At 33.2% G+C, this 16,908-nt stretch overlaps 1 protein-coding gene across 2 annotated transcripts; it reads right to left on the reverse strand.

Moving 5' to 3' along the window:
- Positions 1-6,277: 6,277 nt before the first annotated feature.
- LOC123704460 (probable pseudouridine-5'-phosphatase) lies at positions 6,278-13,721 on the reverse strand. Of its 2 annotated transcripts, XM_045652852.1 has the most exons (7): positions 13,655-13,707; positions 12,603-12,685; positions 11,792-11,927; positions 11,074-11,204; positions 9,455-9,553; positions 8,121-8,180; positions 6,278-6,495 (listed from the first exon to the last, which is right to left on the reverse strand). In XM_045652852.1, the coding sequence occupies exons 1-7, from the start codon at positions 13,659-13,661 to the stop codon at positions 6,346-6,348; spliced, it is 666 nt and encodes a 221-aa protein (XP_045508808.1). In that variant the 5' UTR covers positions 13,662-13,707; the 3' UTR covers positions 6,278-6,345. The 2 variants fall into 2 exon arrangements, with proteins under 2 accessions (XP_045508808.1, XP_045508809.1); XM_045652853.1 differs by lacking the exon at positions 8,121-8,180 and having other exon boundaries at positions 13,643-13,721.
- Between the last annotated feature and the right edge of the window lie 3,187 nt (positions 13,722-16,908).

The following is a 16,908-nucleotide window of genomic DNA, read 5'->3' on the forward strand; positions in this document are numbered from 1 at the left end:
AATACAAGCTCTGCTTACCAACAATCACCAGCTACATATTAATTTTAATTTATTTCAATTATCCCAAAGTAATAATGTAAGATTCACGTAAATATTTAATTTAAAAAAATGGAGAAGCATTTAAAAAATTTTGACCTAAAAACACCGAGGTCCAAACTAAATATTACTATTAATATGTATAAACTTTAGAACACTAAATACATATATGTGCAATAGATTTATTAATAGTATATTATTTTTAAGTATTTATATGTATAATTTTCACAAAGCGAGAAAATTAAATGCATATATATTTTGCAATATTTCTCTAAAGTGTTTTGTAAAACACAGTAACTAAAGTTATAAAAATCAATGATATTATAAGTAAAAAGATGTAGCTATGTTACCAACACAACATTCGATCTTCAAACACGGCACACTAACGCACACACGATTAGACGTCACAGTGAGATGGCATGATTCAACTATCGTGTGCGAAAGAGACAACTGAAGTCAATAGTAGCTAATAAGCCACGTTTCGATTAGTCACTAATAACCTATCTATACCTTTTGACGTGACAACGTCTTATAATTCGATAGAGCCGGCTGCACGCACGAAAAAACATGACTCATGCGGCGTTACCTCGCTCTGACTCATCTGAGGCGTTCCATGTAAGGCTTGAAGTGCGAGCGAGAGCGCGGAACGAGCGACAAAGAAGCACAATCGGACGTTGTCACGTTCAACTATCGTCAGTAAACCGACTTTACAGACAACCATTTTTTTTTACTTATAATTTGATAAAAACGATATAAAAAGGGCATTGACGTACACATGTTTGTACTGTTTTTACTAATGTAACTTAAAGGGTGTTAGAAAGAGACGACTGTATTTTATTCCATATGTTGGGATTAGAACTCGATAAAACTGAAATTTACTTATTCACTCAAATTCGGTTTACTCAGTCGAAAGTTCTGAAGCAACACACCCAAAAAAACCCTAGAATTGAGAACGTGCTTATTTAAAGTCTGTTTAAAACACATGTAGCTGTCTCTTTCTAACTCGTATTAGTGCCATAAGAGAAAATAGTGCGAACTGATGTTTTGTATAAAATTATTTTTGTTCTGGGATTATAAAAGACGTTACTACAAGATGTTAGTAGTTCTTATAAAAATTGGATTTAAAGTTATGTTAAAATTAAACTGTTATTTTTTTGTTAAAATTATTGTTTTTAACGGATTAAAATTTAACATTGTCCACAAATTATGACTAAAACATAAAAACTCATATTTATGTAACCAAATGAAAATTAAAGGAATAAAAAATACTATTTTCTCACCGCAATTGGGTCTTTCCTTCAGTTTAAACAAGCACACGTGTCAGAAGTGAAACCTCTTTTGGCAAGATTCAAAGATACCAAAATCGTTGCCTTACTCCTTGAAGTGACGATACTGCTATGACGCGACTTTGAAATTACTACGAATCATTTACTCTCAACGCGCCTCAAGAAGTTTCAATTAAAAAAAAAAAAATTTCTGAACGAAAAAAAGGTTCGTTTTTGAACGAATCAATATATATGAGCGTCTTATTGAAGTTAGGGGATGCTAAGTGCCTATAATCTCTAAGAGATTGCACAAAAACAGAAAACATGTAAAATTCATAGTTATAAAATATGTATATTTTAAGTTTAAATTTTAGTGTAAATGTAATATTGATATCATTAATTAAGTATTTGATAAAGGCAGAACTGGGAGTAAGTATGAGTTAATTTTCCTGTCTCTTATAAGCTGTTTCGCTTTCTCGCTTCGCTCGTGTTTACTTCCCGTTGTTAATCCCATTTCTAGTAATTTTGCGACAAAAACAATTAAAAATGCATTGAATTCGATTCAGCATTTTAGGACCTAATATAAGATACGAGCTTTGCGCAGCTTCGCCCGCGTTTTCAAAGAAAAACCCGCATAGTTCCCGTTCCCGTGGGATTTCCGGGATAACTAGGATAGGTTGTGTTAATCCAAGTTACCCTCTATATGTGTGCTAAATTTCATTGTAATCGGTTCAGTAGTATTTGCGTGAAAGAGTAACAAACATACATCCATCCCCACAAACTTTCGCATTCATAATATTAGTAGGATACCTTCCAGTTTGAATCTTAATTTTTTTTCTATTAACTAAATAATTAAGTTTGTATATAAGAAAAATACGAATTCAATACATATAATAAATAACTTACTCCTAGTTCTTTTTAATCTTAAAAATTGTATCAACTATATTATGTCTTACCATATTTTTTATATCGTATTTTGGGAGAAGAAATCGATTTTCTTATCAAAAATAATTTGATTCTCTCTTGCAAAGAAAAAAAATTACATAGCAGATATAATTAAAAAAGAGCGTGTGTCAGAAGTGAAACTTCCTTGTAAAATTCAAAGATACCAAAATCGTCGGCTTACTCCATGACGTGACGGTATTGCCATGACGCGACCTTGAAATTTTATTTCTCCCATTTTACGATATAACGAAAAAATGGTAAAATATAGTATAAGAACATTTATGTTTATTAAAATTATAGTTAGGGAGCTCAAAGCATTTTTAATGTTCACATCTGATTCTAGCGATGAAATCTATAAAATATATAATATTTTTGTGAATGTGTGTCTGAAATAAAAAAACCTCCGATTTGGCTTAAATTTGTATATATTCTGTAAGTTTGAAAATAGTAAAGAAAAATAAACTATAGTGTTTTGATATTATTGTAATAAAGTTATTTAGAAGCAGAATCTTAAAAAATATAACTGTAAATAAGCACTAAATAGATATAGCTCCCTAACTAGATAATTAAAAATTATCTTTGGTGCTTAATACTATACAGGGTGTCCCACCGTCGGTATTCTAAGCTCAATGGAGGTTATAGTTTTGCATACGCTGAGTACGTAAAAAATACTTATAAAATTCCAGATGCATTTTTTTTTCAAATAGATGAATTTTTAAAACTCTTTGTGTACACCCATAACAAGCAACCCGCCCAACTTTGTCACCCGCACGTGATCTATCGTTTAAGATTGTTTTCATAGACAAAATGCTCACATTTGCGAAGCGTTTTATGCTGCGCGAAGCTAGAGAAGAAAACATTTTGGCGAAATTTTGTTGCTTAAGTATTTTTTACGTGATCAGTGTATATGCAAAACTACAAGGTCGTTCGCGCTTAGTATATCGATAGTGGGACACCCTGTATATTAGTTGATAAATTGTCTTGCCGAATGTAAAAATGGTTATGTTTTAAATATAATTGTGTAAGTTGATTTTAAAAATTCACTCCACGACTGTATAAATGTGAAAACCTTTGAGCAATTATTTTAAATATCTCGTTAAAATGTATAAAGAAATATATTTCGGCATTTTAGTATCTTTCTCTCTTTCTCCCGTTATAATGTTATTTGTTAAAGCAAGATAGCATGCTTCGATTCGCAAATAAAAATTGGAGTAGTTGTTTCTCGCTCTAGCAAACCGTATTTCCGTATGTTAAAAAGAGATAGGTATAGATTAGAATACTACACACGTATAATTTTGTTAAGAATTTATTTTAATACATCACCAAATCTTGATATGCCATCGCGTTTTTATTGTTAAATCTAAATATTTTTTGTTATTTATATATATTCATATATTGTACATTTGTTAAAGTTTTTATTTTTGTCAGTCCTTATAATAAAAGACACATAAAACCGAAAAGAGTAGAATAAATTCGATTGCTCTGGCGGGATTACGGGTGATCGAGTTGGTCAGGCGTCGCCCCGGTGTGGCGGAAGGACGCGAGTTCGAATCCCGCTGATTGATCTAATTTTTTCTATTCTTTAAAAATTATTATTTTTATAAAACATTTGTATGCCATAAAACACTAAATATCATTAGTACTGAAAACTATTTTTTCCCTGTCCCTGTAATATTATTAGTACTGAAAACTATTTTTTTTATAAGAAACTGACGTTTAGTAACTTCACAACTTCTGGATATGTAACGTTTAGCTTAACTGTTAGTTAACATGACAAATGTAAGAAAGTATATGTCAATAAGTGTTGAATAGTTTATTCATTATTGATACTGGGCCTGAATGTCGTAAATTGTAAATTTATAAATAAAATGTAAAGTATATTCGTCTCGCTTTTATTTTGAATATCTAAAAAGGATAGATAGCTTTTTCTTAGTTTCAACTCATACATGTACATTTAAAGAAATGAGATAGCATGATAAATTGCAATACGAGGGAAAGAGACGAATATATTTTCGGATCCTATGTATGCCTTTTCATTTTGTGTATTAAAATTAGTTTTTTTTGTCACCTTGAGTTTGAAAATTCACAATTTAGTTAGTAAAGTTTAAAATAGATATACAATATGTAAATATGTATAAATATAAATTAATATATTCCTCATATATGTACCTAAATAGCATTAATGTAAAAAGATGTGATTTTTAACTGGGTTTGGTTCTAATAAAGAGTAAAGCAGTATTTTGGTTTTTTGTTTATTTTTTCCTTATACTAGCTTACCGCCCGCGGCTTCGCCCGCTTCGTCTAAAACCTAATAAATTATATACTAAAACCTTCCTCTTGAATCACTCTATCTATTAAAAAACCGCATCATTATCCGTTGCGTAGTTTTAAAGATTTAAGCATACAAAGGGACATAGGACAGAGAAAGCGACTTTGTTTTATACTATACTAGCTTCCGCCCGCGACTCCGTCCGCGCGGATGTTGGTCTTTGCGTGGATGGTTTATTTCTCCATTTTGAGTAACTCGGACAATGACATCTTAATATCTATTGGACCCAATTCCCAAATACGGCTAGGCCTATAATAATACGCAACGTGTGTTCGCGGTACCTACTACAGAACAACGTCTATGGATAAATGAAAAATTGAGATTAATTTTTTTTCTACGTATTTTTCCAGGATAAAAAGTATCCTATTTTACGCCCAGGATAATAAGGTATAATTATACCAAGTTTCATCGAAATCGAACCGGTAGTTTTCACGTGATGTCTTCACATACAGACAGACAGACAAAAATTTTTTTAATCACATATTTGGGTTTGGTATCGATCCAGTAACACCCCCTGCTAGTTATTTTTTCAATATTTTCAATGTACAGAATTGACCCTTCTACAGATTTATTATATGTATAGATAATATTATTCGTCGAATACGTATTATGTTTATTATGTATATATATTACAACCATTACAAAAATATATTCTGATTGCCCGTATTTGACAGTTTTCAAGTGACATTTTAATATTATTGTTTATTATGTACTTTATTAGACGGGTAAGTTTTAAACCAAGCATTGAAAAATCGACCCTAAGAATCATAAAATATTTATGAAAACCCCTTTACACATAAAAACCGACTCAATTATATAATAAATTCGCTTACTCTGGTGGGATCACGGATAGCCGAGTGGTCAAGCGTCGCCCCGGTTAAAGGCAGAGGATCAATAGGCGGGTTAGAAACCCGACTCATGATCGATTTTTTCCATTTTTTTAAAAAATATGTTTTTGTAAAGCAAAGCAAAACTTAAATATTAAATCTATACTAATATTATAAAGCTGAAGAGTTTGTTTGAACGCGCTAATCTCAGGAACTACTGCCCCCCTAGCCAAGTGGCTTTCGTTTAGCGCAACGTTTGATAGAATAGATTAGGAATGTATGAGATTGACGTAAGCTGTTGATATATTTATCTACCTTATGTCAATCTCATACATTCATAATCTATTCTATCAAACGTTACGCTAAACGAAAGCCACTTGGCTAGGGGGGCAGATTACTTCTTAAGGGTTTAAAATAAAATTCCAAACATAATTAAATAACGTTTATTCCCAAACATACACCAATGCAAACAAACATAAATAAATAAATAAAATACCAAAGATATGATACAACATGTATAAAAATTATTTATTTAGAGTTTTCTTTTTTTAACTATTATATTCTAAAACTAGGGATTGCTATATTAATGTCATTAACATATCTTTAAACCCCTCTATTGCGAAAGCGAAGCGAGGTTACGAAGCGAAGTTGCGAAGCGAAGCGAAGTAGCGAAGCGAAGCGAAGTTGCGAAGCGAAGCGAAGTTGCGGAGCGAAGCGAAGTCGTGACAACAACATTACTTAATTAAAGTGAAACTTTTATTACATCGTCTCTAACTTTTTGGTCTGTGTAGCGCATGTCGCGTGACGCACGATACGTACGATAATTATCGTACAAAGACGATAATTATCATACAAATACGATAATTTTTAGTTAAATGTCTATAGTGTGAAAAAAAGTTTCACTTTTACCGTGGTTTCATAAAACCACACAACTTTTTTTTTATTATTTTTCAAGATAACTAGATCGTGTTGGAGTTTCATCGAAGGGTGGAAGACCAAACATTTCTGGCTTAAAGTCTAATAATGATTTTACAACTAGCGTCGCCTGGCGGGTTTGCTCGCGGTCGAGACGAGCGTCTGGTATCATTACTACCTGAAATATAAACATTTTTCATTAGTATGTTATTTATTAGGTAACAAGGTTTCCGCCCGCGGCTTCGCCCGCGCAGTTAAAGAAAAACCCGTATAGGTAATTCCCGTTCCCGTGGGATTTCCGGGATTGCGTCATTTTCCCGGGATAAAAAGTAGCATATGTCCTTTCTCGGGTATCAAAATAACTCCATACCAAATTTCATGAAAATTGGTTCGGTCGTTCAGGCGTGATTGAGTAACAGACAGACAGAGTTACTTTCGCATTTATAATATTATACAATAAGTACCTATATAAGTATTATAAGTATGGATTACTGTCATCTTTTAGATTTTGCAAAACAGCCCATCTAGTAGCTGAAGAGCGATATCCTTTAAGTAGGCAGATATTTTAAAAGTGTATAATACGTAAGTAACTAGGTAGGCCCTTTCCCATATCGATTTTTTTTTATTCCTACCTATGTCTAAAGGAATTTTTTATATATAGCAGATTTGATTCTGAAGGTCGATGAAATCTAGAGAAAATTATAATTAATGTCTACCCGTTCACTACACCGGGCGCGAGGCGCGTGGGACAGTCAATTCACCGCGTCTAGAAGCGGTTGCGGTGCCTACGACGCGTGTCCAACAAAATCTGTATTTATGACCTCAAAGCGTTGGCAAACATGATTGATCTTATATTTATTTTGTTCACTATTAAGTAGGCTACATAATAATTAACCTTTTCAGCCATTACTGTTGCCATTTTAAATTTTATTAGAGTACAAAGTCAAAAAATTGTAGAAAATTCCGTCATATTTGCGTTTCAATTGATTTAGTACGAATTTGGTAGCATGGATCTATATGTTTTTATTCTTATAAGTATCGTTAGTGCCTATTATGTTACATTATGTAAGAAACAAGTCTTATTCGAATAAAATATGAAATTATTACTTAAACTTGTTGAACAAACTTCACTAGTAGCAAACGGCCAACTTTGAACTGAGTTTCCGACGCAACAACTGAATGATTCCTAGCGACATCTAGCGAAAAGTATTAAAAAATTTAACCGAGAAAAGGAGGGAATATCGCGTTATACTATTTCCAACGTATACAGGGTTACTTGTAAAACACCAGCAACCTCGCAGGACAAGATAGCTAACATCATAAGTAACAACATTTGTTCTACGATTTTTGGCATAACGCAATAAATAATTTTTAAATGATTTTTTAAGCTTTTATTGTACTCTCCTAACATTTGTAAGTCTATGTTCTATTCATTATCGAAAGGACGACGCGACGCCCCCTTCCCCCTCTCGTTCGCTTCTTGTTTACGTAATTTTTGTGATGCGCGTAGAGATTATAATATTCAGATGGAAAATGAAATGAATATTTATTTTTGTATGAAAATAAAATCTAACAAATTATCAAAAATCGTAGAACAAATGTTGTTACTTATGATGTTAGCTATCTTGTCCTGCGAGGTTGCGTTTTACAAGTAACCCTGTATAAGCAGGACAAATGTATTTTTCGGTGTTCGCCTCCAGGGGCACTGTAGTGTCCAAGGTGCAGTGACGGACAAATGACCTTGGACACCATAGTATACATTGTGTAGTGAGCGGCTACTAAAAAAAGGTTTTAAAATCAAACCTGCATCCCAGCTTCCTTCGCGGCTAACACGCCTATAGCCGAATCTTCGAATACAAGACACTGTGGGAAATAATATGATAATACATATTTACTTATATTTTATTTTTCATAATATGAATAAAAATCTGTTTCCCTATCTAAAAATAATGTAAAAAAGCGTGTGTGCCGAGCGCACGAGTCAGAAGTGAAACTACTTTGGCAAGATTCAAAGGTACCAAAATCGTCGCCTTACTCCATGACGTGATGGTATTGCCATGACGCGACCTTGAAATTTTCTCGTGCGACTCTCAACGCGCCTAAAGAAATTTTACTTCAAAATAAATTCTCGCGCGACTCTCAACGCGCCTAAAGAAATTTCACTTCAAAATAAATGAAAATGAAATGAAATGAAATGAAAATAAGTTTATTATGGACATGGACATATGCAAAAAAAGATATAATTTAGTTAAAAAAGGAGCTTATAGTAGAGCCATTTTAATAGGCAACATTTGACAGTTCAACAAAATTCAACAACGTGACCTAGTAACGACGACATAGAATAACATGATATTTCGTTTTGTGAACTGGACATAAGCTTAACTTTTTTTCAATTATGATTACATATTTATAATAATAATGACCGATACAAGTAATTTTAAGATTTCATTTTACTGATAAACCATACTAAACATAATAAACAATTTCTGAATTGAAGAACTGACGTCGCTACAATTTTGTGTCAATAAACCTTTTTTATTTTTAAATACCAGAGACGTTACTCTAAAAATCGAAATCTGTTATCTGACATCTAGAATCGAATGCATTGATTACTTGTGAATAAAAATCATCATAAATTAATAAATTCGATTGACAAATGTTTCAAATCCGTATCGATTAATTCACTTTAATCGATGTTTTTAAGCAGGTTACCTCTCTTCGAAGATAAAATTGATAGACGTCAAATGTTGCCTATTAAATTGGCTCAACTATAAAAATATATGTATGCCATAATTAGGCCAACCACGAGACATCAATCATCAATCAAGACATTATAGTTTGGGTAAGGTCTGGCTACTTTACATGCTAACCACACGAGTGTAGCCACTTCACTATCACTACAGAGTATAAAACCACGTCGCTTTCTTTGTCCCTATGTCTCATCTTTAAAACTACGCAACGGATTTTGATGCGGATTTTTTTTAATAGATAGAGTGATTTAAGAGGAAGGTTTTAGTATATAATTTATTAGGTTTAGGACAAATCGGGCGAAGCCGCGGGCGGAAAGCTAGTTTATTATAAAGAGAACAATAATTATTTTAACTTCTAAAAGACTTTAATTAAAGTAAATATCTCACCTGTTTAGGTTTCGGCTTATCCGGGAACCGATTCGCAGCGACTAAATAGATATCCGGGTGCGGTTTACCCCGGACTACTTGTGGGTCTGTTACGCTCACCTGTAAAAATAAATATTTCAGGACAATTTTCACACACGGCACGATCTGATCCCACACTAAGCTTTCGCTTGTGTTATGGAAACCAGATGGCTGATAAACATACATATATATAAATTTAATTATATACTTATATAAGTAGATAATTAACACACAGACACAGACAAATAAAAAAAAAACAGTTGAAAATTATTTCATTGCAAGTATATTTGTCGCAGATTTTTTATAAAAGTAGGTTTTTGATGAAAAAACGGAAGATGGCACGTTTTTTTATCAATTTCATCATAAGCCTGTTACAATCCAGATTTTCATAAAAACCTACTTTTATGAGAAATCAGCGACATATTCAATCGTCCGCAATTTACAACCTATTGACCACAAAAACATTTTATTTTTTTCAAATCACTACTTAGTATAAAACTACGCGGATTTTGATGCGGTTTTTTAATAGATAGAGTGATTCAAGAGGAAGGTTTTAGTATATAATTATTAATTTATTAGGTTTTAGACAAAGCGGGCGAAGCCGCGGGCGGTAAGCTAGTACCTAAATGTCGCGTACTGCAACAAGCGAATCCTTTATCAAACTAAAATATTTTAATTTTATAGCATTTCGTCGTCGTCGTTGGCCTGTACGTCTATTACAGACGGTTTATGGTGCTATGCCTGAGCAATGCTTTTGGTGTCCGAACAATCCAATGCGGGATCGACATACTTTTCCGCAGGATGGACAGGGGAAGTTTGCTGGAGAAGGTTCAGTGACGCCTTGGTGACGTTTCATCCTCTTGCTTGCGAGTACTCTGAACCACGCTTCGTCACAGAATCTGCGGCCCTCGGCAATGAGTTTGCGCCACTCAGATCGATCGATTATAGCATTTATTGTGTAGTAAATAGGTACAATTTATAAAATTGTGGAATATATCTATTTCAAAAAGACAAGAGAAGAATAAATTTGAATGCCCTGGCGGGATCACGGGTGGCCGAGTTGTTCAGGCGTCACTCCGGAAGACCTCGCGAACGAATTTTTTCTACTCTTTAAAAATTTAAGCCATAATATTACTTATATGTTAATACGCATGTTACATATTATCTATACTAATATAATAAAGCTGAAGAGTTTGTTTGTTTGTCGCGCTAATCTCAGGTACTACTGGTCCGATTTAAAAAATGATTTCGGTGTCAGCTCATTTATCGAGGAAGGCTAAAGTCTATATATCATTACACTAAGACCAACAGGAGCGGAGCCACGCGGGTGAAACCGCGAAGCGCAGCTAGTGTATAATATACATGTTACAAATACCTTAAACTACGAATTTAAATCATTTAGGGCAGATTTTTCAATCCAAAATTTATCCGTCCAATAAAGTATTACACTAACATATTAAAATGTCACCTGTAAACTGTCAAATACCTACGGACAATTATTAGAATAGGTACATTTTTGCAATGGTAATTTAATACGTTATTCGATGAATAAGTTTTAACCAAGGATTGAAAAATCAGCCCTTACTATATTAAAAACAAACCTTATGATGGAATAAACCAAACAGCTTGGGTCTTGCTGTAGCGTGCAACCTTACAGCTTGTTCCGTCGAGTTGGTCGCTAAGGCCATCGGTATTTTGTGATCATGTAGATGGGTTAGGAGTCTTTCAGCACCTATACAGGGTGTAATCGTTAGGCTGGTTGCCGAGCTTGACCGACCATCAGTGCGTACGTGAGTCGCGCTTGTCATATTATGTATGGAAATTCATAAAACCGTTCATAGCTAGACCGACCATACGCACGCGTGAACGGTTTTATGAATTTCCATACAATCATAATATGACAAGCGTGACTGACGTACGCACTAATGGTCGGTCAAGCTCCGCAACCAGCCTAATTGTGCACAGGCGATTATTCCGTAACTATTGCAGATATCAAAAAACTTTATACTGATATCGAAAGCCCTTTACCTAATGAGTAAAACGACAATAATAACTTTTAAAAAATAAAACGGGAAATATCCAAAAAAGTTACATAAAACACTCCCATAAAAGAATCTTGCCAAAGAAGTTTCACTTCTGACATGTGTTCTGGGCACACACGCTCGTTTTTAAATAGATAGAGCGATTGAGGAGTTTCAATTTGTTAAGTTTTAGGCAACGAAAACAGCGATTTTGGTATCTTTGAATCCAGCCAAAGAAGTTTCACTTCTAACACGTGTGCTCGGCACATACCTTTTTTTAAGAAAATAATACATTTACCTTGCAGCAATGGTGCACTGGGCAACATTTTCTGCGCCATGTTGTTCAACTGATTGCCAAATTCATCAGCTGATATTGGCAGCTTAAGTTCTTTGACCACAGTGACACATATTTGTTTGTCTGTCTCTCCGTATAGCTGGAAATGATTTACAATAAATGATGTAACTGATTTTGTAGTTTTATTTATTCCTTTAGTTTCCTTTGTTAACTGGTACCTTCTATATAAATAAATTATGTATATCAATATCATTACATAGTCCTATCCTACTAATATTATAAATGCGAAAGTTTGTGAGGATGGATGTATGTGTACCTATGTATGTATGTTTGTTACTCTTTCACGCAAATACTGCTGAACCGATTACAATTAAATTTAGTACATTTATATAGAGGGTAACTTGGCACATAGGAAAGGTTTTGTCCCGGAAATCCCACCGAACGGGATCTATGCAGGTTTTTCTTCGAAAAAGCGGGTGAAGCCGCGGGCGGAAAGCTAGTTAATATTTAATATTATAAATGCGAAAGTTCATGAGTATGTATGTAAGGATGTTTGTTACACGCCACGTCTCGCAAAAATTGCTGAACCGATTTTCATGAAATTTGGCAACCACATAAAGGGGAATTTGGATTAACACAAAGGATAGTTTTTATCTCGGAAAACGCGTGCGTGAGTAATGAAACCATACACTTTATTCGTATTAAGTAATCTATGCAACTGCTGAACCGATTTTGATAGAATTTTCATTCGTAAAGCGTACCTAAGCGGAGCCGGGGCTTTTACCTATATTACAATTAATTCATTTCTCATTACCTTAACTTGTAAATCTTTAGTATATTTCTTGTTATATTTGTCACATATTTGCTTGATCATTTTATGGTACATTACTTCGGAATCTAGAATCATTATAATTTTAATTATTTATAGTCAATCAATATTAAATTCTTTATGAATACAGGTTGACTTGTATTTGTCAACCGAAATCCGTTCGTTCGTTTGAACGCGCTAATCTCAGGAACTACTGGGGCTGCAATTTTATATCGTGATCCCCGAATTTCATTATTTTAAGGTGTCTAATCGATAAAGGTTTTTAAGTTATTTTTGTACTAAAAACGTAACTTTAAGTAAAATCTTAGGCCATAGTGCTTACAAAAAATAATTTTCATTCTAGATTTTCACAAAAACTATGCATTTTCGTAGAAAAATAAATGCAGTTTACTATGAAAAGTCACGACCCGCTATCGATTAGACACCTCAAAATAATGAAATTCGAGGATCACGTTTCAAAAATTTAACCACTACTGGTGTAATTTCAAAAATTATTTCGGTGTTAGATAGCCCATTTATCACGCTAAGACCAACAGGAGCAGAGCAATGCGGGTAAAAACGGCATAGCTAGTATATACTAATATTATAAAGAGGAAATGTTTGTATGTACCTATGTATGTATGGTTTTCACGCATAAACTACTGAACCGATTATAATGAAATTTAGTACACATATAAAGGGTAACTTGGATTAACACATAGGATAGGTTTTATCCCAGAAATCCCACGGGAACGGGAACTGTGCGGGTTTTCCTTTGAAAACGCGGGCGAAAACTCGGGTGAAAATCTAGTCACTACAACATAGTATAAAACAAAGTCGCTTTCTCTGTAGTCTGTCCTATGTCCCTTTGTATGCTTAAATCTTTAAAACTACGCAACGGATTTTGATGCGGTTTTTTTAATAGAGAGAGTGATTCAAGAGGAAGGCTTTAGTATATAATTTATTAGGTTTTAGACAAAGCGGGCGAAGCCGCGGGCGGTAAGCTAGTCATAAATAAAGAAAAAAATATATAAATACATTCTTACTCAATACTGTACCGTCCATATCAAACAGGCAATGTGTGACTTTTAAAAACTTCCTTCGAAATAAGTTCACATCATTCGATTTATTATATTTTTCAACAGATGTATGTAGATTATAAATTTTTGGACACGTATTAATTTATTCATTTTCACTGATTTTATTATTTTTAAATTATTATTTAATAATTATAATGATTGACGTTACATTGCGGGAAATATTTATGATTTTCATGACATTAGAATTACAAATCTAGTTTTTAACAAAAATGAATTGATGAGGTTTTTATGTAATTTACAATATATCTATGTTATGAAAAAAGTATTAAAGATTTTATATTTTTGTATAATATCTAGGTTATACATTATAATAGTTAACTACAATGTTTATAAATAATGTTTGTTTATTTTTTGTTTAATAAACGTTTATTTCGTAACTAGCTGCTCCGCGCGGTTTCACCCCCGTGGCTCCACCCCTGTTGGTCGTAGCGTGATGACATATAGCCTATAACCTTCCTCGATAAATGGGCTATATAACAGTGAAAGAATTTTTCAAATCCGACTAGTAGTTCCCGAGATTAGTGCGTTCAAACAAACAAACAAACATACAAACAAACAAACAAACAAACTCTTCAGCTTTATAATATTAGTATAGATAGATACGACAGTATAGTGCCACAAACTTATCTGACCCGGTGACAGTGTCACTGATGTCGCTTTCTTTTTATTTAAACAAAATATTCCGTATGAAAAGTCTGTGAAAATGTGACATTTCAAAATGGCGGCACGTACCTAGTTCCAGTTTTTGTCACCGGGTCAGATAAGTTTGTGGCACTATAGATATACTTATAAAAATAGATTTGAAATATTTTTGAAATAATATCTAAATATACTATACAGTCTTACAGTATACATTATACAATATTGTATATTACCATTTACTGACAAAAGTTTGGTTTTAAATAATTAAGGTTTTTACTTTTTTAATTTGTTTATTCATATAATTATACCTACTGGGTCTAGACCCGGGTCGATAATTTTTGAAACAAAAAAAAACAGAACAAAACCTCACCCCCCCCCCCTCCCACTTCCCGAACTCGGATCGACCTTAATTTATTTTTCCTTTCAATTTAACATATTCCCCTACTTATCTACCTTAATAGGTTTCATCTTACTGTTTTTTTTCTGTTTTTTATCATTTTTGAACGCAGGTCTACACGTGTATCCAGAAGTTACAACATTATAAGACCTTTGTTTCTTTGAATTAAAACAGGCTGTATATTAACATTTATGCATTATCTATCGTCTATCGTTAATTATAATTTATAATACCCAACTTCATATAATTAATCATTATTAATTATAACGAATATGGAATAGGTTTTTAAGCGTAAATGAAAATTTTCAATTTAGACACCTTTTTAATTGGCCCATTTTTTATAGGTGGAACCAAATTCAGCAAAATTAATATTATCATCATAAACAAAATTAATATAAATACTAAAATTCTATATGTAATTACATCAAGCCGATGCTTCTTTAAATGTTTACTTATTTTCGGATTTCCGAACGTTGTTTTAATAATTTTCGTTTCGTTTATTTGATGGTTTATTAAATTCATGTTTTAAAAAATATGTGTATTATTTCCTAAAGCAACCTTGGATGCTTCCAAAAAGGCATAAAAATAAAGATCAATTGTATAATTTGGTTTTTTATGAGAAAAAAATTATGAATTATGGCCAAAGTTCAACTGTTATTTAAAGAAACATGATTTTTTTTTATTAATAACAAGAGCAGCTAGTGTTTCACTTATATTATAGTCTTAGCTAGTATAAAATCTAGGTTAAATACCAAAAAAAAAGAAAATAATTCATAAAAACCGCGAAAAGCCGTTAGTCGATCTTGAAAATTTTAAATTGTCATTCGTGAAAAAAGATTTTAGCATAAGTATCCACTTATTTAAATATTTTAAATTAGTCTTGTATGTTAAGAGGTCGCTTCTTTGTGTCGAGGTCTGTTTGTCGATTATAAATTGAAATTGCAAATTGTCCTGAAATATTTATTTAAATTGAATAAACAATAAAATAAAAACGCCGTGTGTCACTCGGGGACTGGGGCGGTTGCGCTATTGCATGCTATGCCTTCAAGCCACACCTCCGCCCGTCGGAGTGGAGAGCGTGAGGTTTTTTCGTTACGGAATTTCTCGATTCGGTCCCCGCGCTCAAGGCCCGCGATAGAAGCTATTTCAGGACAATTTTCACACACGGTACGATCTGATCCCATACTAAGCTTTCACTTGTGTTATTGAAACCAGATGGCTGATAAACATATATAATTTGAAATAAATACTTATATAGATAACTAGCGGTCCGCCCCGGCTTCGCCCGTGGTACATATTCACGTTTTCTCTACATAATAACCATCCTCGTACTTCAAGGAATATAATAAAAAAAGAATTACAGAAATCGGTTCAGCTGTTCTAAAGTTATGCGCTTACCAACACATTTTGGGATTCATTTTTATATTATAGATTATTAACGCCCAGACACAGAGCAAACATCTATGTTCATCACACAAATATTTGCCCCGGGTGGGAATCGAACCTACGACCTCTAGCTTGGAAAGCAGGGCCACTGCCAACCAAGCCAACCGGCCAGCAAAAATTAACTCTATATTTCATATTAATAGGTACTATCTGAGGAAATACTAGCTGTCCCGGTAAACGTTCTGTCTTCTCTTATCACTTTAAATTTTTAAAGTGATAAGAGGAGTTAATTTTTTTTTGTAATCGTTTTAGATGTTTTTAAGTTAAATGTTAAATAGTTTTCATATCAGTCTGACCCTATTTTTACAAAGGAAATTATTAGACTAGCTGCGCCCCGCGTTTTACCCGCATTGCTCCGTTCCTGTTGGTCTTAGCGTGACGATATATAGCCTATTAGAAGCCTCGATAAATGGGCTATCTAACACCGAAATAATTTTTCAATTCGGACCAGTAGTTCCTGAGATTAGTGCGTTCAAACAAATTCTTCAGCTTTATATTATTAAGTACCTACAGTCTGTACATCTATTCTGTGCTAGAGTAGGTACAGATAAGTACGTATACCTACAAATTTTAAAAGAATTTATCTATCCATCGAATATCGATATTATATTATACGCATCTATTTATTATCTTCTAATCGTTGTTTGTATTGATAATCTTGTTTTTGCACACAGGTTACTTTAATTTAATATTTCTATCAAACTTACATAATATTTTGTTATTTTTA

The sequence above is a fragment of the Colias croceus genome, chromosome 29, assembly GCF_905220415.1.
Source record: "Colias croceus chromosome 29, ilColCroc2.1".
Taxonomy (NCBI): Eukaryota; Metazoa; Arthropoda; class Insecta; order Lepidoptera; family Pieridae; genus Colias; species Colias croceus.